Source organism: Bubalus bubalis, chromosome 20, assembly GCF_019923935.1.
Source record: "Bubalus bubalis isolate 160015118507 breed Murrah chromosome 20, NDDB_SH_1, whole genome shotgun sequence".
NCBI classification, from domain to species: domain Eukaryota; kingdom Metazoa; phylum Chordata; class Mammalia; order Artiodactyla; family Bovidae; genus Bubalus; species Bubalus bubalis.
This window is the reverse complement of record NC_059176.1, coordinates 49,111,545-49,139,071: the sequence shown is the minus strand read 5'-3', so window position 1 is coordinate 49,139,071 and position 27,527 is coordinate 49,111,545. Positions and strand designations below refer to the sequence as shown.

Genomic DNA, 27,527 nt, shown 5'->3' with positions numbered 1-27,527 from the left:
GCTTCTTATTCTCCAGCTGGCACACCGTCGCCTCACCTCCTTGTTACCCATGCCAAACCTGGCCAAGTTGATTCTCATCTCTGGTCTCTGCTCAAGCTATTGGCCAGCCTTCTGGTGAACTCCTATTCAACCTCCAAAGCCCTGCACAGGTGGTCCACTTTGGTAAGCCCCCGGAGCTCTGAAGGCCTGCTGGAGTTCAAGGTAGATTCTGGATGTCAGGTAGATCCATTTCCCAGCTACACTGTGAGCCCCCAGGGGGCTAGAGCTGTGTGTTACTCTGAGCCGGGTGGTGGCCGGCCTTAATGACTGATGGAAGATCTGAATGGCTGCCAGGTTCTCTCAGTGTGGAGGGAAAGCAGGGCTAGAGTGACAGGGAGGAAAGTGGGAAGGGTTGGGGGAGGGGGAGTTGACCACAAAAGCCCACAAAAGCCCTATCTCCCTACCCCCTCACCCTGCCTGAGTGCCCTTGAAAGGGTGCCCAGTCACATGGAGGTCACATGGGCATGGTTTCATGCAATGGGTGTTTCTGGGGGGTGGTTGGATGTGAATGAAGTAAGGAGGGGTCTTGGGGAAAGAGCTCAGTCTAAAAGCTGAGCTCTGCTAGGGGGCACTCCAGGCTGAGCCGACTCCAGCACCCCAAATTCTTCCCCTTGAGCCTAGGATGGTTTTCCCTGCAGTGTGAGTGGCAGCTGGGTGTAGGGGGTCAGGACTGAGTCTGGAGGTTTCTTGGGTCTTATGCTTCCCTGGTAGCTCAGTGGTAAAGAATCCACCTGCAATGCAGGAGACCCAGGTTCAATCCCTGGGTCAGGAAGGTCAACTGGAGAAGGGAATGACAACTCACTCCAGTATTCATGCCTGGAGAATCCCATGGACAGAGGCTATAGTCCATGGGGTCGCAAAGAACCGGATATAAACAAGCAACTCACACCCCCTCAAACTGGCCCTGTTGGAGAATTCACACCCATTCTACGAAGAACACCAGACATATTTATTCACGGAGGCCACCATCTGCATGGCACAGAGAGGTCTGGGGGATTCAGGGGGTATGGAAGACACTGGCTTACGGGCAGGCAGGGGGTGGAAGAGCTCAGCAGACACTGGCTGGCAGCTATGTTGTCTCCGAGGAGGACTCAGGTCCACTCCAGCCCCCAGCCCCACTCCTGCCTGTTTTTCTCAGGATGTGACTGCCAAGACCCCCAATGGCAGGCCTCCTGCAGCTGGAACCTGGCTTGGATGCCCACTTTGTCTACAGCTCCTCCTCCATTCTCAGGCAGGCCCCCTGGGATGAAGGCGGAGGGGGAGATGGAGGCACCCTGGACCAGGCCAGCAGGAGGGGCGCCACTCGCCTTGCTCTTGTGTTTCCAGCTTGGTCAGCACTGGCTCCTTGGGGAGCACCAGGACAATCTGTGGAGCCTGCAGGGACAGAGCCAATAGCAGCGGGCCACTGTCAAGTCCTGCCCAAAGCCCCTCGGGCACCTTTTCCTTTTCTGGACGAGATGGGCAGCATCAGAAGCAGCTGGTCACAGTCTCGCTTTTCCCTTTCCTTAATCCCTAGCAACCCCTCCTGCCACATCACTCAGCCTTTTGTCCCAGAAACAGTTCTTTGCAAACTCTGGTCTCCAAGGAGGTCAAATAGCTATGGTAAGCGCAATGATAGTGACCTGGAAAGACCCCAGTTCCTCCACGTGTGCTGTGTTGGCTTTGAAGAGCCTGAACCTCTCTGAGCCTTAATTTCCTCATCTATTAAAAAAGCCTCCCAGGTGGCACAGCAGTAAAGAATCCACCTACCAATGCAGGAGATTCAAGAGACACAGATTCTCTCCCTGGGTTGGAAAGATCCCCTGGAGGAGAAAATGGCAACCCACTCCAGTATTCTTGCCTGGAGAATCTCATGGACAGAGGAGTCTTGTGGACTACAGTTCAGGGGGTTGCAGAGTCAGACACGACTGAGCATGAACGCACACACGCATTAAAAAGAGGGAAGTTGGGATTCCACTGGAAGCCCAGTGGTTAAGACTTCACCTCCAAATACAGGGGGTGCAAGTTCAATTCCTGGTGGGGGAGCTAAGATCCCACATGCCTTGTGGCCAAAATAAAACAAAACAAAACATAAAATCGAAGCAATATTTATTGTAATAAATTCAATAAAGACTTTTAGAAAACTGGTCCACATCAAAGAAAAAAATGTTTAGAAAAGTGGGGAATCATTGCACTTGTAGAGATCTCTAAGGTGTCAGGTGCAAACGGTATGAAAAAGGGCTTGGTGCATCTCACAGAGGGAGCAAGGAAATGTTAGTAGATGAAAAAGAAAAAAGGAAGGAGAATGAGAAGGAAGGAAAAAAGGTTCTTGCCCGAGTTGATCAACTGAATAGAGCCAGCCCTGTCATTTCCACTTTTATAAATGAGGAAATTGAAGAGATCCTCAAAGTCACACAGGCAGTAAGCAGCAAAGCCATGGGTGCGCCCAGGTCACTTTCCATATATTCTTTCCAGTCCAGAATGCCTTCCACAGATTCCTGTGTCTGTCCAGTAGGCACATGGTCTGACACCAGATGCCTCTCCCACCAACCCCAGCATGACGCTGGCAGGTGAAGCTCACATCCTCAGTTCTTGATGCTTTCCTTCTGCCCCTTTGCTGGTGGCATCTGATTCCCAGAGCTGGGCCCCCACGGACAAGCCAAACCCATGCTCACCTGCTTCTGTCTTGCCCCAGGAGTTTAATGTTCTGGGGGCTTGATGCTGGAGTCCTCAGAATGGAGGGCAGTGCTTTTCGGCTCCTTGGGTATCTGAAGAGAGAGGCGGCGGCTCTGAGGGCCCTGCCCAGGTGGGGCGGGTGTCGCTGGTGGAACTAGAACAGCCTGGGCAAGGCCAGGAGCCGCGAACGGTGTGTGGTGGGCGCCACCTTGTGATCACCCTGCAGTTTGCATGCCGTGAAGCAGGGCAATCCTTCACACACGTGTCCTGCTCCTAGTTCAGTTAGCCACTGTCCAGGGTGCTTGGGCACAGCAAGGCCAAGCAGGACACAGTCCTTGCCCCACTAGAGCAAAGGAGAGGGGTCCAAGTGAAGTGCACAGTGACAGTAAGAGTTGTACATGCACGTAAGAGGCTGATAACCCAGCCTGGGGGGATTCCAATTGTGCCAAACGCACTTCTGAAAGAGGAATAGTAATGCACCAGCTAAGAGGCAGCTTGGCAAGCTCCCGGAACTCTACGATGGCCCAAGAGTGAGGTTGGGGTGGAGAGTGGGGATGTAGGGGCAGCGCAAGTGGATTGGTAGATGGAGTATGGATGGGAGAGATCAGCCCAGCCTTGGCCTCAAGGCTTAGATTTGATCCTAAAGATGCCCTCACCTGTGCTCCTGGGGGACATCTGCCTCACTTCTGTCCTCTGGGAAGTCACCTCATCTCCCAGGTAAACTGCCAGAGGCCAGGGGCCATGAGAATGGCCTGATGGTGGCTTACTTCCAATGGCATGGGATTGTGTGGCTAAACACTGCTGATAATACAGCACAGAGAAGGTGTGAACTTAGAATAATTTATAAAGATCAAAGTCCTATGGACAGAGGAGCCTGGCAGGCTACACAGGGTCACAAAAGAGTCAGACACACCTGAGCAACTGAAACAACAACAACATAAATGATCAAAACAGAACCAAGAGGGAATTCCCCAGGGGTCCAGGGGTTAGAACTTGTTACGTCCACTGCTGTGGGTGCCTGGGTTCAATCCCTAATGAGAAAACTAGAATCCCACAGAAAAGGAAGAAGAAGAAGAAAAAAAAAAGTGAAACCAAGAGTGAACTTCTATGTATGGGAATGGATACTTTTGTTTTTTTAGTTTATTTCATTAACCTTAAATCTGTGTGGTTTCTAATTGTGGTGTCTGAAATAATTTAAGTTCCCACTTCAAATATAGGATGAAAATAATTATGCTGCTAAAAAATAAAGTTTATTCATAATGTAATAACACAAAACAGTTCTTATGATAGAGAAAGAAAAAGAGCAGGATATGAAATCAAGTATAATATCATAGCTATTTAAGAAAAGTCCATGTAGATTTAAAAAGGAGGGGCTGGAAGGAAACATACCCAAAATATTAATAGTGCTTGAATGAGGGTGATGGAATTTCTATTTATCTCTATTTCCAGATTTTCTTTAATGAGCTTCTATTCATGTTATAATTTAAAAAATAATTTAAAGAAAGCAAATTTAAAAGGCTTATTAGTCATGTACATAATATTGGTTTTTAGTGGATATTAGTTAAGATTATCCTGAAAACTTCTGGTATGATTTTTAAAATACAGAGCCAGGTAATCATTAAAGATGCAAATCAAGACCACAATGAGCCGTCTCCTCACACCTGTCAAAATGGCTGTCATCAAAAAATCTACAAAGACCTGGGTTCTATCCCTGGGTTGGGAAGATCCCTTAGAGGAGGGCATGGCAACCTACTCCAGTATTGTTGCCTGGAGAATCCCCACGGACAGAGGAGCTTGGTGGGCTACGGTCCATGGGGTCGCAAAGAGTCAGACCCAACTGAGCGATTAAGCACACAACGAATGTTGGTGAGGATGTGAGAAAAGCGAACCCATGTGCAGTGTTGGTGGGAATGTAAATTGATGCAGCCACTATGGAAAACAGTATAGAGGTTCCTTAAAAAACTAAAAATAGAACTGCTATATGATCCATCAATTCCACTAGTGGATATATATCCGATGAAAATGGAAATACTAATTTGAAAAGATACATGCATGCCGATGTACACAGGAACATTATTTACAAGAGCCAAGATATGGAAGCAACCTAAGCACCCAACAACAGATAAATGGAAAAGGAAGATGTGGTGTATATATAGATATGCAGTGGACTATTACTCAGCTATAAAAAAGAATGAAATTCTGCCATTTGCAACAAAATAGATGGACATAGAGGGTGCTTAGTGAAATAAACCAAAGACAAAATACTGTATGTTATCACTTATGTATGGAATCTAAAAAATATTTATTTTTTAGAATGAATGAATATAACAGAAAAGAGACCGACTCACTGATATGGAGAATAAACTAGAGGTTACCAGCAGGGAGAAGGAAGGAGGGAGGGTTAAAATGGGGCAGGGGATTAAGAGGTACAAGCCAGCAACTATGCATGAAATCAATAAGCTACAAGGATATATTGTACAGCACAGGGAAATATAGCTATTATTTTATAGTAACTTTAAATAGAGTGTAATCTATTAAGATGTTGAATCACTATGCTGTATACCTGGAGTTAATTTAATATTGCAAATGAACCATACCTTAATCATAAAACAAATAGCCAAAAGAAGGAACATGTTGGGCAGACCCTTGTCCCAGGGGCCACAGACACAGGCTAGGTCTCTGCCCTTGTCATGAGGGGTAAGGCTGGGAGACAAGAAGGACCCTGTGTTTCATTCCCCATCTCCTAACACAGGCAAATACCTGTCATGATGATTCGTGGGGAGGAAGGCCACCCTGAAGTCACAGAAAGCCTGGATTATGGCACCTTTTTAAAAGGTGAGTTCTGTGACATTCTACTACTTTCAGCTTCTAGAACGTTTCTCAAGTTAGATTTTGTACCAATGCTGTTTTAGAGGCTGCTCTAGAGGCTTAGGGGAGTGTGAGTACAAGATCACCTGGGAGCTAGTTCCCATGCAGAGTCCAGGCCCTACTGAATTTGAATTTCTGGGCTAACGTCTGGGAAACTGAGTTTTTACCAGGTCACCAGGTGGTACTTATGGCCACAGAAGCTGAAAACTGCACTGTGATTCTTAACCCAGGCCATATATTCGATTCACCTGGCAAATTTTAAATACAATGCTAATTTCCAGGTCCCACACAAGACCAGTGAACTTCAAGTCTCTGGAGGCTGAGGCCTGGGAAGTTTCTAAAGACCCCCACGTGATTCCAGCATGCATGTAAGGGCCCAACCACTGGTCTTAGGTGGTTGGTTCACAGATGAGTTTTTCATCAGAATCATGTGGAGGGCTTGTAGACAGAGGGCTGGGCCCTGCCCCTTGAGCTTTGAAATCAGGAGGTCTGGGTGGCACTTGAAGGTCTGGGTAGGCAGAGAAGAAGTCATTCTTCACCTCTGGCCAATTTATATTTCTCACAAGTTCCTAGATGCTGCTGCTGCTGCTGTTCTAGGGAGCACTATACTTTGGGAAGTACTGCTCAGAATGAGGGCTTCCAAGGTGGTTCAGTGGTAAAAGAACCCACCTGCCAGTGCAGGAGATGCAGGAGACGTGGGTTTGATCCCTGGGTTGGGAAGATGTCCCTGCAGAAGGAAATGGCTACCCACCCCAGTATTCTTGCCTGGGAAATCCCATGGACAGAGGAGCTTGGCAGGCTACAGCCCGTAGGGTCTCAAGGAGTTGGACATGACTGAGCATGCTTCATTCTACACATGCTGTAGAATGAAGCCTTTAACCCCCCAGGGGACAGCCTCCTGGATAAAGGAGCAGAGGACACAAGCTCTGTCCCCCAACCCTCAGCTTCCGGCTTCCCAGGCCCCAGCCCAGCTGATGGGGTCCAGGGAGAGGAGCTGCGGGACAAGTCGGTAGAACTCACCTCCCAGTAGACTGCATCCTCAAAGCAGTTCTCATCAGGTGCTTGTCCCCAGAATGGTAATCTGAGAATGACCCCTAAAGGAAGTTGGAGGTCCCAAAGGTCAAGAATGACTTCTTCTCTGCCTACCCAGACCTTCCCCTCAACTGGAAAAATCCTCCTGGTCTCAGAGCCATCAGTGCAGAGACAAAGGGTTCCTGGGGGCTCCAGGTGACCTCTGGCACACACTCTTGGGTCCCCCAACCACACGGCCCCACCTTCTCTGGCATGGTCACCCCCACTCACCTACGATGATGCCGCCCGCCAGGGCCATGGCCAGTGACACAAAGAGCCCGGCAGCCTGGAACCTGCCCTGCATGTTTGGGCTCCAGTTTAATTTGGATCTTTCAATGCCAAAGGCATAGGCAAGCCTGGGGTAGAGACAGGAAGCAGGTCAGGATCCCCTGGAGAGGCCAAGTGACTACCCGCTGTCACCCCACACGCATGAGTGGACACGAAGGCTCAATAACCTCTGGGCCTCAACCTTTCCATCTGCAGAATGGGGGCACTAGAAAGATCAGATGGTCTCTAAGATTCTTACGGAAGGACAGAGGTTGAGGAGAGAGGCCCATGAAATAGTGGTCCGGGGTGGGTGAGAAAGGGGACAGAATTAGTTTTGGACCCTAGAGAAACAGTAGGAAGGAGGAATGGAGAAGGAAGGAGGGAGTTCAACCTCCTTGCACCGCCTCCATTCTTACCCTTCCTCCCCATACAGATCAATGTTGGCGATGCTTGCCGTCACCGCGCCCGCAATACCGCCTATGATGCCAGGAATGCCGTGCAGGTTGTGAACACCACACGTGTCCTGGATGCGCAACCGGGACTCCAGGAATGGCTGGAAACAGGGCAATGAGTGTTGCTCAGGCAGGGGGCTGTGGCAGGCTGTGGGGAGTCTGGGGATTCTGGAAGCCCCAAATACACAGAGACCCAGCCCCCACCCTCTCCCTAGAGACCACCCCCACCCCCAGCCCCTGGCCCTGGAGCTCTCACTGTCAGGTACACAAAACCCAGGGTGGAGACGATGCCGCAGATGAAGCCGATGATGAGGGAGCCAAAAGGCAGGACCATCAGCTCAGCAACGGTGCCCAGGCCCACTCCTCCAGCGAGTGTCGCGTTCTGGATGTGCACCTGGGCAGGGCAGACAGAGCAGGCAGGAACTCAGTCCTCTCCCAGAGTAGCGTCCTGGAGGAGCTGACCTAGGGCCCAAGTTGATCTCCTGTGCGTGGTGGGCCACCTGGGAGCCAGAGATGGCTCCCATGCATCTCAGCCAGCCAGGAGACTACAGAGGACTCCAGCCTGAGCCCGGGCTTGGGACAGCCACCCCTGTGCTGTCTGTACACCTGCCACCCTCACCAGCACTATGTGCACGCGTGCTTGTGTCCATGGGTTCCTTCAGTCCACCTGCATGTCCTCTTTGGATCTGGGTGCCCAGACACAAAGGTGTGCCCAGGTTCGTGTGTCTGATGTCCTCTGTACGCACGCGTGCTGGCGTCAGAATCTGCAAGCCTACAGGAGCACGGGCTGACTCTCTGAGGACCTACCTGTGCCATGGACCATGGTGCTGGCTTGTGAGGAGTATGTTTAACCTCCACAACAAGCCCAGGAGGCGATTACAGTTACCTTTTCATGTTTGCAGGTGAGAAAATTAAGGCACGGGGGAGGTTCATGGACTTGTCAAAGACCACACGGCCAGCCAAGGGCAGAAAGGTGTCTTGATCCAGGTCCGTGTGGAGCCAGAGCCCCTGACCTTCATCCTCTTCCATGTCCCTCCCTGCATGTGCCCACATGAGTGTGTCTGATTCTCTCCCCCCGGTGCCTGTTCCCCATCTCTCTGTACAGTGACTGTCCAGTGCATCCCAGGGCTCAAGCTTGTGTCCTGGAGTAACACAAACTCCTGGCAGCATCTTGGCACCTAGGTGCCTGGGTCTAGAAGCTAGTGTCAGAGTATTAGATGGTGGGATTTCGCGGATGGTCCAGTGGTTAAGAATCCACCTTTCAATGCAGGGGACATGGGTTTGATCCTTGGTTGGGGAACTAAGATCCCACATGCCTCCAAGTAACTAAGCCTGAGCACTGCAATGAAGACCCAGTGCAATCAAAAATAAATAAAAAGAATATCAGAGAGAGGTGGTCCTCTTTCTATAGAAAAATCTACCAACACCCATTACTCCCCCAGGAATGACAGGAACACGTGTCCCAGTGGCGTGATATGAAGGACACTGGGCAACACCGCAGCCCCACAGACGTCCCAAGTGTTTTGAAGGGGTTCTCTTTTGAGCGTGTGGAGGGGCAGGTAGGGGCAGAGCTAGGAAGGCTGAGGCCAGAAGCTGGTTTTTTTGGGGGTTGCTCAGTCCAGAACTAATGTCAGCACCCAGGTTGTGGGGAGAGGAGGATGAGAAGGAGCCAGTTCATCCAGGGCAGCCAGCATGATAGAACCTCCACGAATCTGGTTCTGGGCTCTGCCTAAAGCCAGCTGTGTCATCTGGACAAATCATTTCTCTCGGGGCCTCAGTTTCTTCATCTGCAAGATGGGTGCGATAATCCTTATGCTGCCTGCTTCACTGAGTTGTTGGCAGGGCGTGGTGATCAGTGCCCACTGGGCACAGGCAGTTGTGGCCACAGCTTCCCCCAAGGTTCCCCCGCCCCCACCCCACTCACCATGTCCAGCTTGCCCTTTCTATGTAGGGCGCTGGACAGTGCCACTGAGGTGAGCACGCAGGCTGCTAAGGAGCAGTAGGTGTTGATGACTGCTCGGTGCTGAGCATCTCCGTGATTGGATATAGCCGAGTTGAAGCTGGGCCAGTACATCCACAGGAAGAGGGTGCCTGGCCAGACCAGAAAGGGTCAGTGGAACCGGAAGAAGGGGCGTTAGATGGGCCTGATGGAGCTTGGACAGACATCCTGTCCTTTAGCTCCAGAGATATCAAGTGACTCACACAGCCCAGCCATTTCCCTCCCCTGGAACTTTATTCGTGCTGGGGGCTCATCTTGGAAGGCCCTCCCTGCCTTACTCACTACCTAATGCCATCTTAGTCTTCCACTCTGCCCCAGGAAGTCTACCCTGACCCCACAACTTGGTGAAATGCCTCCCACCCTGCTTCCCAGGCACCTTGAGGGAGAATCTTTTTCTCCACTGTAGGAAGATAATCAAGTTGCATGGCCATCTGTTCTACTACCCTGTCAGGAGCTCCGTGAAGCCAGGGCTGGGTTTTAAAGGACCAGAGAAGGTAGCTGATATGTGTTCTCTGGAATGAATGGACACAGGAAATAGGCACGTACACCTTGCTGAGATCAGGGCTGGACGCACTTTCTGGTTATCACTGTGTCTGCCCTGGGGTATTCGAGGGAACACACAGGATGAGTGACCGACTTCTCCCAGCCCCGTGGGGAAAAGGGACAAGTAACTGGGATCCTTGAAATATCTATAGGCAACCTCTCCCTGCCCGTTCTCCGAAGGGAACTGGCAGCCACCCACCAGACCATGTGGGGATGAGGTATGATCACCGCAGCCTGAAATGCTCATGGTGACCCTCACCCACCACGGTAGCACGGCAGCCCTCGGTCATCATGGGGGCCCCCTCAATCACTATGGAAGCTCTCACCGATCATGGCAAAGAGGTCCGAGTGGTACGTAGAACTCTGCCTCTCCTTGCTGTGGTGTAGGTTAGGGCGGTAGAGGATCCAGGCCACTGTGAGCCCAAAGTAGGCGCCGAATGCATGGATGGTCATGGAGCCCCCCGAATCCTTCACCTGGTGGATGTGTACAAGGGTACTGTCAGGGTCTGACCCTCCTCTCCCTCCCTCCTCTGACACTCTCCCACCCCCACCTCCCCACACACAGACAGAGGTGCAGCTGTCTCCAGGGAGGTACAGGCTACAGAAGGAAGCCCAGGGCCCTGGCAGATCCATCGACTGGGAAGGGGAGGAAGTGGGGATCCCCTCCTCAACTATACTTCAATGAAAATTAAAGTGGGGAACTTCCTTGGTGGTTAAGAATCCGCCTGCCAGTACAGGAGAAATGGGTTCAATCCCTGGTCCAGGAAGATCCCCTATGCCACGGGGAAACTAAGCCCATGCACCACAGCTACTGAGCCTGTGCTCTAGGGCCCGTGCTGCACAAGAGAAGCCACCACAATGAGAGGCCCATACATTGCAATGAAGAGTAGCCCCCGCTCGCTGCAACTAAAGAAAAGCCTGTACAGCAGTGACAGCCCAGTACAGGCAAAATAAATTAAAAAAAAAAATCATAGACCTGCTTCTTCCCTTTAGATGGGAAACCCAACCAGAGAGGTAAGCGTGTCATCCAATGTCACAGGGCTAGTTGAATTATTAACATACCTCTTTCCTGACTCCCAGCCTGGTGGGTGCCTCTACTAGCTGTGTGAACTTGGGGGAGCCCCATACCCTCTCTGAGTCTCAGTTTTCTCATCTGTAACATGGGAGTAATAACTGTGCCTAGCTCAGAGAGAAGGATTGAATGAGATAACCCACGTGAAGCATTCAGAGCAGGGCCCAGGCAAGGGCAAGTGCTCCTTGATTGTCAGCGGTGATTACTGTGTTTCAACTTGGCTGCAGGAGAGGCCCAAACACTGTCATGCGTTTGAGGGAATTTCTGCAGCAGATCAGAGAAGGGTTTTGAGGGTCAAAGAAGCCTTCTCTGCCTCTAAACTCACACCCAAGGTACTACTTCTCAGTCAATTTCAGATCTCATGTATTGACTCCCCTGTGTACCCCCTCACCTAGCCTAGCTTCTTTCTCTCTACCCACCCCAACCAGTCTCCAAGGCTGGTTTATTCACCTTTTTTATAACTCGCTTATGATCCACTTTCTTCTCTTTGTCCTAGGCCAGACCCGGTCCCATTACTTCTCACCAGGGTGACTAATACAGCCTCTTGACTCTCTGCCTCCAACTGTCCTCTTCACCACAGCCAAAGTGACACTTCCATAGCATGTATTTGACCATGCCCCTCTCCTGCCTGGAACTTTCCATAGCTCCCCATTGCCCTCATGATAAAGTTGAGACTCTTCAACACAGTCTATGAAAGTCTTGATGATCCATGCTCCTTCCTCCCCCCCTAGCACCCCACCCCCATTCCCTCTGCCTCAAATACCTTTGCTCATTCCTTTGCCTGATTATCTACTTGACTTCTGGCTTTAACAACTCTTCCTCCAGGAAGCCTCCCTGGCCTGCCATATGCTGGCTCAGGTCCTCCTCCCCACCCCCCAGGGCACCTAGCCCTGGAACTCCATCCTTGTCTCACTGTCTGGTCATTGTCTGTTTGCTTCCTGGCCCCCTCACTAGATTGTGAGTTCCTTGGGATGGAAACAAAGTCCTGCTCACTCCTGTATCCCACTGCCTGGAGCACTGCCTGACATGTAAATCCAAAATTTATTCCCTTGACAAATACTTCTCGATAATTTATTAGGCATTGGGCCAGGAATAGAGATAGTCTCCAGACAGATAAGGTTTCACTCTTATTTTCCCTTAAGGATAAATGCTCTGAAGAAAATAAGTCAAGGATAGTGACTAGAAGGAGGTAAGGGAGAGGACAGCATTGGTAGGAGAACCTGGGCGGGCCTCTCTAAAGAGGTGAGACTGCAGCTGAGACCTCAGTAATGAAAAGGACCAGGGAGATGAGCACTCCAGGCAAAGGGAGCAGTAAGTGCAAAGGCCCTGAGGTGGAACCAAGCTTGGGTATTTGAAAAGCAGACCACAGGATATGGTCAAATCACAGAAAGATGGGGAGTGAGTAGATGATAAGCTTAGAGAAAAGGCTGAGGCCAGAACATGTAGGGCCTTAAAATAAGTTTAGATTTGATTTGAAGTGAAATTAAAAAAAAAAAACACCAGGGTTTTAATCAGAGGAATGGTCTTATATGCATTATTAACAGGTCCCCACAGCTGCTGGTGGAGATTAGCTAGCTTGAGGTGGTGGATCAGGCAAGGATGAAGACAGGGAGGGACTTCCCTGGTGGTCCAGTGGTTAAGACTCTGTGCTTCCACTGCAGGGGGCACAGGTTCAATCCCTGGTAAGGGGACTAAGGTTCCACATGCCACCTGGCATGGCCGAAAAAAAAAAGGATGATGACAGGGAGATGAATCAGGAATAAGGAATATGATAGTGTGATAGCTGAAAACAATGACAAAATGAGTGACTGAATATAGGGTGGTCTGAAAGCAAAACCCCTGGGGGTGGGACTTCCCCGACAGTCCCAAGATTAACATTAACACTGTGCTTCCACTGCAAGGGCGTGGGTTCAATCCCTAGTTGGGGAACTAAGATCCTGCATTTGGCACAGCACAGAAAAAAATAAGAATGGAAATCCTGTGCTCAAAATAGTGAAACAAAAAAGACTGAATCCCAGATGATACTGAGGAACCACTGTGCAAGTCTGATCACCCTGCTTCTGAGAAATTCTATGTTAAAAAAATAAACAACCCATGGGGGTTTCTAGCCAGAGTCCAAACATAAAGAAGTTGGAAAATGAGAAAGGGATGGGGTTCCTGAATAATCCCTACTCCTGCAAATATGCCAAAGAGGTGTCTAAACAAGAGTCAGAGGCCTAGGATGCTCTTTACTTTGGCCAGTGAATTAGTCAACCTCAGGGGGCATCATTCCTGCCATAGAGGTCCATGTGAATGGCACCTCCAGAGTTGTGCAATGTGCAACCCATGCAACTGTATATGTCTGCTTTGGCCACTCCCCTGGGAACCTTCCTTACAGATGTGCCCCCTCAGTATACCGGGTCATTTTCTTGGCAGAGCAATCTGGGAATGTATGTGTGCAAGATGATGTGCAGGAACATCCCATTCTTTCCCTCTGATGCACCAGAAAGAGAAAGGAGGGAGAAAACCAACATGTGAGGAACCTCTACTCTGTCTAGTTGCTGGATTGATGTACCGGGTGGATGCTCAATATATGTCATTTCTCCTGCTTTACAGCTGGGGAAACTGACACTCAGAAGATTAAGTGACTGGCCAAACTTGAATTGAATCCAGCTGGCTTGTCTCCCCAGTCCTTTCTTTCTCTGTCACCTTCCTGTCCCCGCAAGTGTCCCTTCCACCGCCATCCCTGTTCTGAGCTCTGCTTACCTCTAACAGGTCGAGGAGAATGTACTCATTGATTGAGAAGAGGGTCACTTGGAAGAGAGTCATGATGAGGAGCTGGACAGGGCTGACTTTGCCCAGAACTGCCCCAAAGGCCACACAGACAGAGCCCACGCAGAAGTCCGCATTGATGAGGCTGTGGGGAGACAGGTCAGGGGAGGGGCTGAGGCCACAGCAAGAAGTGGCACTCAAGCTCTGGGGTGAATCTGAACTTTGGTCACCTGTGGGTTTGGGCTTGTGGTCTAACTTTGCTGAGCCTCAGTTTCACCATCTGGGGTAATGGGCACATAGCATTTTAGAGCTACTCTAAGAATGCAAAGAAATAGCCTGTGAAGTATCCAGCACAGCAGTGGCACATACTAGATGCCACCACACCCTTCCTTTGAGGGCCCATCTGAGGCCCCACCCTCTTCCTTGCAGGCAGCTTGTACTCAAGGCACCCAAGTGATCTGGCTGCTGTTGTTGAATATTGTCTGGTCCGTATTTGGGACCCTGTCCTGCCCTTCATTCTCTACCTGCCCTTCCAAAACCTCTTCTCACCCACCACCTCTTCAGGAAGCCTTCCCCAATACCTCTAACCAGATGTGGTCTCTGCCTCCAAATCCTTATCTCTACACACACTTCTCCTGCTGGCTACCAGGACCTTGCTTGGGTTTGAGTCATCATGACCTCCTCTTTACCTTACCTGGAAGAGAGGATTTATGTCCAGGGAAGAAGGAAGGCCCTTCCTGCAGGCAGTAGGGAGCTGGGGGCTGGGTGGAGAGAGGGGACAGGAAGGCCAGCAGAGAGAATGCAGGCCAAGGAGCTTGCAGGCCCTCCTTAAGTCTGGACCCTGAAAACCCAGCCAGCCAGCAGAGGCATGCCATGTGGTCAGAGGGGATCTGGATTCCATCCACGTGCCCGCTGTGCCTAACCCAGGTCTCCTTGGGCCCTGCCAGCAGCAAAGCTGTCCTGGAGTCCAAGGCAGACTCTCAGTGTGGCCTCCAAGTCATGAGCGTTGTCAACCAGGGTCCTCATAAAGACAGCAGGGGCTACTACTTCCTTAAGGCAGTCACAGCCACAGGAGCCCCTTCCCCCATACTCAAGTGTGTGTGTGTGTGTGTGTGAATCAGGAAGTGAGAAGTAAGAAGCCCGCTGATGGTAGGGACAGTGTGTGGAGTTGGAGCAGGGCTCTGTCCCCTCAGGGTTCCTCCCCAGACAAAGGATGTCCACTGGAATGTCTCTTCACTATAAGCCTTGTTCATTGCCGCATCCCCGGGGCCTGGCTGAATGCATGATGACAGGTGCTAAGTGCCAGGCACTTCAATGCTTGTTCAGTGCAGCACAGGCCCTCCTGTATCACACCTGGACCCATGGAACAGGTACCATTATTAGCCACATCATAAATATGGGAAATGGAGACTTAGAGAGGCCAAGTTATTTGCCCAAATTTCCATAACTCAGCCAGAAGACCACCTGGCAGAGATCACCCCCTAGGAAGGAGTGAGAGGGAGCACACAGAAGCCCATACCTGGGCCATCAGCCCCTGGGAGATGGATATCTGGATGTCACATCTCAGGCAAGGCCTGAGAATGGAGGCTGAGGAGCACACAGGTCCTCCTTGAGTCTGGGGAACAACCTGGAGGGACAGGTGGGATCTGGGACTCTTCAGCAGGGGCAGGACAGAAGCTAGAAGAAGGATCCTCAGGTGAGGTCTAGGGGGCTACATGTTCATCTCAGCCCTGGGCACCAGAAATCGGCTCCAGCTAAGTTGCTGAAAATCATTTCCCCCAAAACCAAGTTGCCAAAACTCAAGTTGTCAAGTGACTAACTTGTTAAATAACTGGTTTAAAAAATTTAACCCACAAAAGTTTGCAATAATTTCCTTTGAACATTTAAAAAAGCTCTATAGTTCTGTTTTGCATTTAGCCATAGCTATTTTGCTGTGGTGGCCAATTAAATATATCACAGGCACTTTTATACTTTGGGTCTATGGCTTTGGGAATGAGAATTTCCTGTGTATCTTATACAGTAGAATGATATGCATGTATGTCATGGAGTTTATATACAAAAATACCAATTTCTTGGTTCCAAAACATTTTCTACCTAGTCGACTATTTTTCCTGTTTCTCTTAATTCATGGATTCATTAATTGGCTTGAATGAATTAACATTTTGCAAATATTTGGCATATGTTTAAAATTTCAGGCCCCTGGCCTATGATATCTGATTGGTGTTCTGTATGTGACAGCAGGGATTTGCACTTTAAATGTAGTTTTGGGGAGGGAGGTTCAAGAGGGAAGGGGCGTAAGTATACCTATGGCTGATTCACGCAATGTGCAGTAGACACCAACACAATATTGTAAAGCAGTTATTTTCCAATTAAAAATAGATGTTTAAAAAAATGAGGTTTCGTACCAGTTTGCCTCTAAACCCTTTCTGTGGATTTGGTTTTCCAAGCAGGCTAATGAATGCTTGTTTTTACACACCAATGACAACTTTCTCAAAATGTACTTTTCTTTAGCCAAACGTCATATGTCTACAGAAATTGAAGACAATCTAACTGGACTTAAAGAAAGAGCCTTCAATAAACCAAACCTTGACTAAAAAGGGAAGGGAGGGGGGAAATCTCCCAAAGGCTGTTGATTTTGTACCATGCAACGGAAACTGTTGTCAGTTTCTTAAGTTTCCCTGGCTGGAGAGTTTGATAAATGAGTCATTCAGTGAGATGACTGCTTGGCAAGCTGGGTTTTGGCAAGTTGGAAAATTTACTGTATAACCTGGTAGTGGTGTTGAGGGAAGAAACGTACTAAGGCTCCTAAGAGGTCTCTTCAGACAGAGGGATGGGCTGAGTTCCCTGATAGAAGGGAGTGTAGTACTTGTCAGACCAAAAGATTATCACAGACAAAAGTGATGAGGATGGAGGTGAGAAGAGATAGGGATCAGGGGCCCCCTCGGAGGCTGATGCAGGGAGGCGCTTCAGCCCTAGGACTCCACACATGCCTCATAGCTCTTTGCTCTGTTCCTTGGGTGGGGACACAGGCAACTGGATTCCCCATTCAACATTCCCTCTACAATGAACCTAAGTAGGCTGCTTCAGGCAGTCCCACACTCCTTCCGCTCGCCTGCCACCCACTCCCTCCCCTCCATGGGTCCTATGGCCTGATTTCTCTCAGGGCAAATTTTGATCTTTGCCCTGAGATGTCAGAGCGGAGTCAGGACTTGGACTCTGGGGAAAAGCCTTGCATCCCTGCAGCCTGTGTCTTAGGAGGAAGGAAACCCTCCAACAGCACTTGGTTACCATGAGAACTCCCACCCTGGAGACTCACTGATCAGGAAGTGAGTGTGTGTGTGTGTGTGTGTGTGTGTGTGTGTGTGTGTGTGTGTTGGGGTGGGGGGTGTATGTTGCCGGGCAGCTGGGGACCCTGGCTGGATGACGAAGACACAGTTCACAGCCCAAAGCCTCTGGGCCACGCCCCCGGACCCGCCTCCTGAGCAGGCCCGCCTCCCGCGCAGGCCCCGCCCACTGCTCCACGCCCCCGGCCCGAGCCACGCTCACTTCTCCACGTTCACCAGAATGTAGCGTCCGTCAAAGGATTGAAGCCAGCCCTGCATGAGCAGCGCCCACTGGATGCCGAAGGCCGCCAGCAGAAAGTTGAAGCCCACAGAGCTGTAGCCGTAGCGCTGCAGGAAGGTCATGAGGAACCCGAAGCCCACGAAGATCATCACGTGTACGTCCTGGAAGCCTGTGGGGAGAACACAGTCCAGGGTCCCGGTGGCCTAGCGAAGCCCCTCGCTGCAGCTCTGCGTCTGGGCCAGCGCGGTCCGCAGCTGAGCCTGTGTCTGCTCCGCCACTGGCCGGGCCTGGGCCACCCTCCAACCCCCATCCCGCCACCCCTACATCTGGATCCTGAGGCTCCTGCAGTAATTATGACTCTGCTGCGACTACCCCATCACATCGTAAGACACAAACTGCTATGTATACAACAGATAAACAACAAGGTCCTACTGCATAGCATATTCAGTTATATATGTATAACTGAATCACTGCTATACAGCACAAACTAACATAACACTGTATATCAACTGTACTTCAATTAGAAGAAAAAAAGCCTCTGGGGTGGACTTGGCTGGGGGAATGGAGGTAAGACCCCCCCCCCCCCCCCCACACTTTAGACCACTTAGACCACTGGGTTTTAAGGCCAAGGAATGCCTGAGCGTCCCTGTTGAGAGATGACAGCCCCCTTTCACTGCCCTCGCCAAGGGCCTTACCTGCGCAATTCCATTCTTCTGCTGTGGAGAAGTTAGTCTCGTTTGGCCTAGGAGTCCCTTGACTGGCCAAAATAATTAGGTACCATAACAAATGAAAATCATAAAAAACAGGAACTTTTTTTTTTTTAAGAGAGAGAGAGCAGAGAGGGTTCTTGCTTACAACAGGATGCTGACAGCCCAACAGTTAGATGTGGAATGAGCACTGAAGTTGGAAAATCATAATTTTCACAATGAAGAGTTCATCACTGGATGTTAAAATCCAGGGACAAATTTTGAGGAAGAGCAAGGTATTTGCGTTGTCTTAAAGGAGTCTTATGGGTTGTAAAGGAGGGTGAAAAAACATCCGGTAACCATACAGTGGAGAAATTGGGTAACATCTTGATAGTGTGATCAAAATTAACGTCACCAGTGTGGGACATGCGTACATTGTGCACCTTCAGGAAGATATTCTGAAAAGGACACATCACCTATGTGGTGCTCTGGCTGAGAAGGCACAATCCCAATCTAATCATGAGGAAACACCAAACAAAGAAACATGCTATTAGAAAGGGGTTGAAGCTGGACTCTTGAAAAATATCAGTGTCTTAAAAGATAAAGAAAGGCTGCCCTTGTGAACATCTATTATAGGACAGACACGTGCTAGGTGCCTTACCTACACAGGAATGTTCTAGGTTAAAGAGGCTAAAGAGACAGGTCAAGTAAATCCAGTACTTGACCCTAGACTGGATCCTGGATTTGGCTGGGGTAGGGAGTGGGTGCGGGTGCAGGGGAATGCCACAAGGGTTCTTATTGGGTCCACTGACAAAATTGTATAGGGACAGTATATTAAAGTAGCATACAGTGTAAATTCGTGAAGTTGATTACTGTGGTGATGGAAGAGAATACCTCTATTCTTAGGAAACAGTGGAGTAATTAAGGCAGCCAGACCGCAATATGTATAACGGACTCTCAGTTCAGGGGAAAAGGAACGGTATGTACGTGTTGCTTTTATATGGGAAAAGAGAGAGATGCTTAATGGGAGTTAAAAAGAATATATAGTGTTCTTTGTACTATTTTTGTTTTAGCAACTCTTTGTAAATTCGAAATGATTTCCCCAATTAAACATTTTTGAATAAGAGAGAACTGCAGGGCTCACCAGGCCTGGCCTGGCCCCTCCCGCCAGTCTCCTTCTTCCTTTCCTCGGTCCTCCCTTCCCTCTGGTGCCCCAGTCAGACTGGCCTCCCTGAGCTCAGTCTCACTCTGGATCTTTGCCTGTGGTGGTCCCTCCACGTAGGACGCTGTTCCCACAGAATGGCCAGCAACTTCTCTTCTTCTTGTTTAGTCGCTCAGTCGTCCCCAACTCTTTTCTTCTGTCCATGGGATTCTCCAGGCAAGAATACTGGAGTGGGTTACCATTTTCTTCTCCATTTCTTCTTGTGGATCTCAGCAAAAAGTCACCTCACCACAGAGGCCTTCCAGACCCCTGAGTTTCAACTTGGTTCACTCCCTCATGACACCTTCTTCTTTCTTTTCTAGTTCTTACAACAATTTGTAGTTAGGTAGTTAGGTTTCTTTGTCTAGCCCACTAGACTGTAAAGCTCCAAGGAGTCAAATGGTGGTGATTTATTTGCTAAGTCATGTCCGATTCTTTGCGATCCCATGGACTGTAGCCCACCAGATTCCCCTGTCCATGGGATTTCCCAGGCAAGAATACTGGAGTGGGTTGCCATTTCCTTCTCCAGGGGATCTTCCCAACCCAGGGACTGAACTTGCGTCTCCTGCACTGTAGGCGGATTCTTTACTGCTGAGCCACCAGGGAAGCCCCAGGAGTCCAGGCCAAGCCTGTTTTGTTCATGCTGGTATTCTCTACTGCCTATGGGCATTCCCTGGGTGGATGCTCCATAAATATCCCTGAAGGGATGAATGGATAATTACTGTTGTAATCTCAGGAGTAGCCAGATATGCCAGCTGAGCAGCAGCCAAGGGCCCCGGGTGGCACTTCACCATCAGGGGAGACTGCAGACCCTCTCCTGTCTGATGTTTCCTACCCACTGGGTAGATAGGCCCTGATGTCCACAGCAGCCTGGCCAGCCACAGTGTGGGTGGGCAGCGATGCTCAGGCTGTCCTGCCCCTCTCCCGTTGCCCTCATCTGTCTCCCTTGCAGGCTTCCCTGAGGCTGGGTAAGGGTTGAGGCACAGAAGTTGATGCAAGAGAGCTGTGGGTCTCACCCCAGCACGGTGCTCTGAGCTCTGAGCTGCTTTTGCACAGAGTTAAACAAACAGCAGCTCGGCTTGGGTTTCCCAGTGTGTGAGACTGTCATGGTGACTCTTGGGAAGAAACTGATGGGTGACAGACTAGAGAGAGAGGGAGGAGACACCTTCAGACCACAGTTACGAAAGCAAATGCCGGGAAGGAGGAAGAGGTTGCTGGGGAGGGAGTGAGGTGCTGGGTCTAGGGCTGGTTGTTTGAGGTGAGTTTGAGGTGACCCTATGACCCCGGGCGTGGGTGGTGGTGGTAAGCATCAGGCGGGGTAGTGTGGCGCAATGGAGTCTGGCCATTCGGGATTGAGCTGGGGTCTGAGGTCCAGCAGACCTGCACACAGAGCTGGGAGTTGGAACAATGAGTGGGAGACAGGAGCCGAGGACTGGCCGGCCGGAATTAAGCAGATTAGACAGGGACAGTGTTGGCAAGGAGGTGAGGGGAACCCCTGGGAAAAAGTAGCATCGCAGACTTCCATATATGAGCTGTTTGGAGGTGGGGGAAGTAGGCGGACAGGGGCTCAAGAGACTGGAGGCAGCCTTCCTGGGGGCTGCCTTCAGTTCTCCCTGTGGCCTGGGATGAAAAAGCAGAGAGCGCACGACTTCTCAGGGTTTCTCTCTGCCGGTCCCCACCTCGCTGGTTCTCTGTCCTTCTCTGTGACTCCCCGGCTGTCCTGACCTCTGTCTCTAACCCTTCTGTGGATATCTGTTTCTTGTCCCCCCAGCCACAGGCGCACAGACTCCAGCTTTGCTCTCCTTCCACACCTTCTTTATTCACTCTCTTACTCCTTTCTCTCTATCTCCTAAACTGGTCCTTACTGGAATACGAATGTTGTTCAGTCACTAAGTCATGTCCGATTCTTTGCAACCCTATGGACTGCAGCACACCAGGCTTCCCTGTCCTTCACTGTCTCCAAGAGTTTGCTCACACTCACGTCCATCGAGTCAGTGATGTTATCTAACCATCTCATCCTCTGTCGCCCCCTTCTCCTCCTGCCCTCAATCATTCCCAGCATCAGGGTCTTTTCCAATGACCTGACTTTCAGCATTAGGAGGCCAAAGTATTGGAACTTCAGCTTCAGCATCAGGCCTTCCAATGAATATTCACAGTTGATTTCCTTTAGAATTGACTGCCAAATGAGTTTGATGCTACTGAAAGTGCTTTTAATAATAATGATCCAGAACTTCCCTGATGGTCCAGGGGCTAAGACTCTTCACTCTCAATGCAGGGGTACTGGATTCGAGCCCTGGTCAGGGAACCAGATCCCACATGCCACAGTTAGGACCCAGGGCAGCCAAATAAATGAATAATAAATATATATTTTTTTAATGGTCTGAAGGTCCAGATTGTATGACCTTTAGCAAGGACATAACCTCTTTGACCTCGAGTTTCTTTTTCTGTAAAATGAGGAATAGTAACAGAACTCAGAGGTGTGTGGTACACATTTAATGTCATCCAATCAAAGCCCTGGGCCTAAGCCTGATTCCTCAGCAACTGCTTGCTGCTGTTGTTCAGTCGCTCAGTCGTTGGCTCTTTGCGACCCCATGGACTGCAGCACACCTGGCTTCCCTGTCCTTCACCATCTCCTGGAGCTTGCTCAAACTCATGTCCATAGAGTCGGTGATGCCACCCAACCATCTCATCCTGTTGTCCCCTTCTCCTCCTCAGCAATTGCTTAATTATATTAATTACTACTTCTCTTTTTCTCTTTCAAGACTGACCAGGTGCTTTGCATTGGGTTGGCGACTTGCTGGGGGTCGGTGGAAGTTAATAAGACAATGCCTCTCTTCCCCTACTTTCCCCAGCCTGTAGTTAGTGACTCAAGCAGCCCGGCAGATTCCCTCCACCACGGGAGGTCCCTGAGGGGCAAGCCTGGCTCCTGGAGGCCAGTTCTGAGAGCCGCCACCAGGGGACGCCAGTACACAGCTGTTCTGCGACCCCTTCCTGGCTCACTTTTCTCTCTTGGGATGGTCTAAAGAAGGCCAAGTTTTGAAAATTTCTGAAATCTGAGGATCAAGTTTCCCATGCTGGTGGGTAACAGCAGCTCTCTCTCCAACGCTTCCTCAGCCCTGCAGCAGCCTGGGGACCGGCCCTTCCCATGCTCTATAGGCCAGCCCAGCCTAAACTGCTGCCTTTCAAGTCCACTGGCCAGTCCCTCAATTCCCCAAGGCTCTGTGTCCACTTCTCCCACAACTCGGAGCCGGACACAGAACCATCCCATCACTGCAAAACCTCCTGGGGAGGTTGTTGAGGAGTGGCAATGCCACAGAGACTAGGGGAAGCGGTTTTTGTGCAGTGTGAGGGCTTGGCCTCACCCCTGCCTGTGCCACTCACCAGCTGGGAAAATCTCTAAGCTCCACCTCTGGCAACATAAAATAGAAGCAAATACACTCCTCGTCTGACAGAGCATGGAAAAAGTGTTTGTGAGTGAAGAGGTTTCTCTGGTGGCTCAGTGGTAAAGAATCTGCCTGCCAACGCGGGAGACATGGGTTTGATCCCTGGGTTGGGAAGATCTTCTGGAGAAGGGAGTGGCAACCCACTTCAGTAGTCTTGCCTGGAGAATCCCATGGACAGAAGAGCCTGGCAGGCTACAGTCCATGGGGTTGCAAAAGAGTTGGACATGATTTAGTGACTGAACAACAAGTGGGGAGAACACAAAGGAATTTAAATGCTATAGTAGTTCAAACTCATGTTCAAAGAGATATTCCTTGGCCACATCACTGAAGTGACGTGAAGTGAAAGTCGTTCAGTTGTGTCTGACTCTTTGCCACCCCATGGACTCGTCTATGGAATTCTCCAGGCCAGAATACTGGAGTGGGTAGCCTTTCCCTTCTCCAGGGGATCTTCCCAACCCAGGGATCAAACCCAGGTCTCCCGCATTGCAGGTGGATTCTTTACCAACTGAGCTATTAGGGAAGACACATCACTAAATGGATGCTAAACCTGCACTTAAACACCTTCAGCAACAGCATCAGTCCCTTCTGAGGAAGCTTGATACCAGCGTTTACTGTCCTCTGGTTTCATGTCATGAGACATGCCCTCCTGGCTACCCATTATCTGCACAGTCCTCTGCATTAAATAACATTCCCGCTTCATAGATGAGCATACTGAGACTCAGTGTGATCAGGGAGGTGCCTTAATCTATTTTGGGTTTCCCTGGTGGCTCAGATGGTAAAGAAGCTGCCTGCAATGCAGGAGACCTGGATTCAATCCCTGGGTTGAGAAGATCCCCTGGAAAAGGAAATGGCAACCCACTCCAGTATTCTCGCCTGGAGAATCCCATGGACAGAGGAGCCTGGCGGGCTACAGTCCATGGGGTCACAAAGAGTCAGACACAGCTGAGCTACTAACACTTTCACTTTACTCCATTTAAAGTGATGGGCCCATATCTGTTTAATTCCAAAGTCAACTGCCAGGTTACACTGCCCTCTGCTTGAGGAATGCACGAATCTGAGGTTCAGGTTCCCAGGAGCGCAGGGTGAACCTTGCTGCCTCAGTTTTATGAACCAGACCTTCAGTGTTTGAAATTGTGGCATTCTCAGCCTTAGGTCATTTCCTTTCTCCCTCTGTTTTCCCGGGAAGTTTCGAGAGCCCAGGATCTGATGGCTTCTCCTCAGGCCAACCTCCCCAGACACTGCCGGGAGCATCAGCCCAGGAGGAAGTTTGTGTTCAGCAGCTTGGGCTTTCAGGGCACTGCCAGGACGGGTCCCCAGCTGGTTCTGTGCCTGCTATTTGCCAAGGGGCCCATGCCCCAGGAGCCGTCTTCAGGCACCCCTGGGCCCCAGCTTGAGTCAGCTGGAACTAGACTTCTCTGAAAACTGAGATGCCCAGAGGACTCCTCTAATCCTCTGGGCAGGAATGAAGCCTGCACAGGTGTTGACAGCATGGAGCCAAGAACCCAGAAAGTACCAAAAGGGATGGCCCTCACTCCACACCCCTGGGAACTGCCTTGAGGCCTGGGAACCCAAGCTTGGGGCCACACCTACGTTCCAACTCCTAGTCACAGCCACCAGTAGGGAAGGAGAAGAGAGGAAAGGTGAGATGAAAGGGAGGAGAGCAGTCCAGGAGGGTGGGTTCAGGTCCCTGGAGCTCACTAGGTTTCTGGATGAGTGACTTTTGCAAGACATGTCCCCTCTCTGGCCTCAGTTTCCTGGTCTGTAAAATCGGAGTCATAGCATTGCCAATAGTCATGTACAGATGTGAAAGTTGGACCATAAAGAAGGCTGAGTGCCAAAGAATTGATGCTTTCAAACTGTGGTGCTGGAGAAGACTCTTGAGAGTCCCTTGGACAGCAAGGAGATCAAATTAATCAATCCTAAATAAAGGAAATCAACCCTGAATATTCACTGGAAGGACTAATGCTGGAGCTGAAGCTCCAATACTTTGGTCCCTTGACGCTAAGAGCCAAGGCATTGGAAAAGACCCTGATGCTGAGAAAGATGAAGGGCAGGAGAAGAAGGGGGTGACAGAGGATGAGATGGTTGGATGGCATCATGAACTCAGTGGACATGAGTGTGAGCAGACTCTGGGAGATAGTGAAGGACAGGGAAGCCTGGCATGCTGCAGTCCATGGGGTTGCAAAGAGTCAGACATGACTGAGTGACTGAACAACGACAAACAAGTCACGGAGGGAAGATCAGTTTGCATGGGTGACTGTTGGAGATGAACTTTAGGGTCCCTTCTAAAACTAACAGTCCATGACCATGTGAGTACCAACAGTTAGAAAGAGACTGTCATTGGCTGTTGGCAGATGATGTGGAAAGCTAGAAAGCACAAGGGCATGAAGAGAGTCCTGGGCTGGGGCTCCAGAGGTTGGGCCAACCCAAATAACCTTGCACCAGTTCTTCTAACTGCTGAGTCCTAGGGCGTGTGCACTTAGTACTCATCCAGTAATTGCTGCATTATGAAGTGAAGACTCCATACCCAGCACAGTGCCAGAACTTTATGTGCAATGTCTCATGCCAGCCTCACCCCACTCCTGTAGGGTAGGTCCCATTATTATCCCCATTGGACAGATGAGGAAATCGAGTCTGTGTATTGTTGACATTTGCCTACAGGTCACCCACCTGGTTGAGGGCAGAGCCGTGATACAGGTGAGGTGTGGTGACTCTATGGCCATGCTGTTAATCACGGCACCACGGATGCCAGGGAATTCACGGGTGTTTCTCTCCCTCTCCAAGCCAAAACACGGTTATGCTGTGGTCCTCCACGCCAGCAGGGCTGGTAGGCCAATGAGCCACCCCTGCAGCCCTTGAAGTTGGAACTACCCTCTTAAGGTGGAGAGTTTGGGCACAGCTGGATAAGAGAGCCAAGGTCACCCACTGGCTGGGGTCTCCTGAAGACATCAAGAAGGGCTCTCTGAAGAGAGGTTGGAGGTCTCTGAGGACACCTGGAGGGAGCTCTCGTCACGAGTTTTCACGAGTTGAAAGGAATTTGGGCACGTCTGGCCATTTCCCAAGCTTAACCTCCAGACACTGGTAAGTCTCCATAGGGGGGAGCCTAAGAGGGGCGGGGCAGGGGGCTGGGGGCTGCATCTCCTCCTGCAGCTCCCGCCAGGCAGGACCCTCCGCCCGGGGGGGTGGGGGGATGACCTGCAAGGTGGCGGAACTTACTCGGGTAGCGATAGTAGAATTCGTTTTCCAAGTCAGTGGACAAGTTCTTGATCACCTTCTCCTGCACCCAGTGGGGATCGGCATCCATGTCGTAGCGCACGAACACGCCGAAGAGGGCTATCAGGGCCACCTCCAGGAGCAGGCAGACGACCGGCAGCCGCCAGCGGAGATTGGTGTTCCAGATCATGCTGCAGGGGGCGTCTGGCCGGGGCGGGCAGCGGGCAGTTCGGAGGCTTGAAGGAGGACAGCCTTATAAGACCTGAGGCAGGGGCGGGGCGGGGTGGCCGAGTCGGGTGTTGCGGAACAGTTGATCCGGGTGCCGCCCGCGCGCTCGCCCAACCGGCGAGGGGACCCGCGGCCCCGGGGTCGCCCTGTAGCCAAGGGCCCCCGCATCGGGGTGGGGGGCGGGAGGGACGGTAGCGGGCGCAGGAACCGAGAGGGCAGAGGGCAGGGAGGGATTAAGGCGCCCAGCCTCTGTGGATCCCACAGATGCCAGGCAGCAACTGCTTTCCCCGTTTTGTACCGGTGAACAGAGAAAGGAAAAGAAGATCCTTTGCCTCCCACCGAGATAAAAACGAAGGCATTCCGGGACATAACTCTTCACCATCACCATCACCATCTTCATCTTCTTTTCTTCTGCTTCGTCATCATTCCTTTCTTTTCCTGATTACAAAATTCATACAGGTACCTGGAAAACCAGGAACATCCAAGAAACTGTCACAGACCAGGGAAGCCTGAAAAGACAGGGACAGATCAAGGCGATGTGGTACCCAGGGATTGTACCCTGGCACAGAATGAGAATGTTAATGGGAAAACTGGTGAAATCCAAATAAAGTCTGAAGTTTAGTTGCTAGTGCTGGTTTCTTAGTTGTGACAAGTGTACCCTGGTTATGCAAGTTAGGAGGGATGGGGGTGGGAACAGGGGCACTTTCTGTACTACCTTTGCAACTTTTCTGTAAATTAACATTATTCCCAAAGAAAAGGGCACTAAGAATTTACATATATATGTATGAAAGTGAAAGTCGCTCAGTCATGTCCGACTCTTTGCGAGTCACAAGGGACTATACAGTCCATGGAATTCTCCAGGCCAGAATACTGGAGTGGGTAGCCTTTCCCTTCTCCAGAGGAACTTTCTGGTCCAGTAATAAAAGATCGTAGGGACAGTTTAAAAGTTTTTCACAAGTTCATTAAGCTGTGATCAGAAATAACATAACATAAGTGATCTTGACATGATATAAGATAAAATTTAACTATGTAATTTGTTATATCTCTGCTTAGTCTGTATTTTGCAAAAATGAGCTTGATTTTCTAATTTTTCTTTAAAAACAGGTAATACAAAAAAGAAAATGCAGAAAAGCACAAAGAAGAAATTAGAAAACATTTGTAATCCTACCATCTAGAGGCAACTTTAGTACGAGAAAGAGAGGGAAAGAGATGTATACTATAATACTGATTTATATTTGCTTTACTCATTTAATATTTTGTAAACATCTTCCCATATTATTCTTTTTCTATAACACTATTTTTAATGGCAGGATATATCCTATGTTTTATCTAGTAAATCCCTAGTGTTAGACAATGAAGTTATTTATTTGTTTGGTATTATAAATAACATTTTCATGAACACCCAGGTCTGTGAGTCCTTGTACAGGTTTGAGTGAATTCCTAGAGGCTGAATTGTTTTGATAGATATCGCTCCT

The 27,527-nt window shown here is 50.1% G+C and overlaps 1 protein-coding gene and 1 long non-coding RNA gene across 3 annotated transcripts in view; one reads left to right on the top strand and one right to left on the bottom strand.

Moving 5' to 3' along the window:
• The window catches only part of LOC102403445, an 86,781-nt gene extending 60,744 nt beyond the window's left edge, over nucleotides 1-26,037 (top strand). Inside the window, exons 2-3 of the long non-coding RNA XR_327529.4 lie at nucleotides 25,396-25,692; nucleotides 25,899-26,037. This is a non-coding gene — a long non-coding RNA (uncharacterized LOC102403445). The remainder of the gene's footprint in view (nucleotides 1-25,395; nucleotides 25,693-25,898) is intronic.
• RHCG (Rh family C glycoprotein) lies at nucleotides 1,010-26,014 on the bottom strand. 2 transcript variants are annotated; one of them, XM_025271025.3, is made up of 11 exons: nucleotides 25,828-26,014; nucleotides 17,264-17,450; nucleotides 13,712-13,862; nucleotides 10,221-10,368; nucleotides 9,277-9,443; nucleotides 7,609-7,746; nucleotides 7,317-7,453; nucleotides 6,865-6,989; nucleotides 6,583-6,656; nucleotides 2,694-2,786; nucleotides 1,010-1,413 (listed from the first exon to the last, which is right to left on the bottom strand). In XM_025271025.3, exons 1-10 carry the CDS (start codon nucleotides 26,012-26,014, stop codon nucleotides 2,718-2,720), a joined length of 1,383 nt encoding a protein of 460 aa, XP_025126810.2. In that variant the 3' UTR covers nucleotides 1,010-1,413; nucleotides 2,694-2,717. The 2 variants fall into 2 exon arrangements, with proteins under 2 accessions (XP_025126810.2, XP_006058262.3); XM_006058200.4 differs by lacking the exon at nucleotides 1,010-1,413 and having other exon boundaries at nucleotides 2,111-2,786.
• Nucleotides 26,038-27,527: the final 1,490 nt, after the last annotated feature.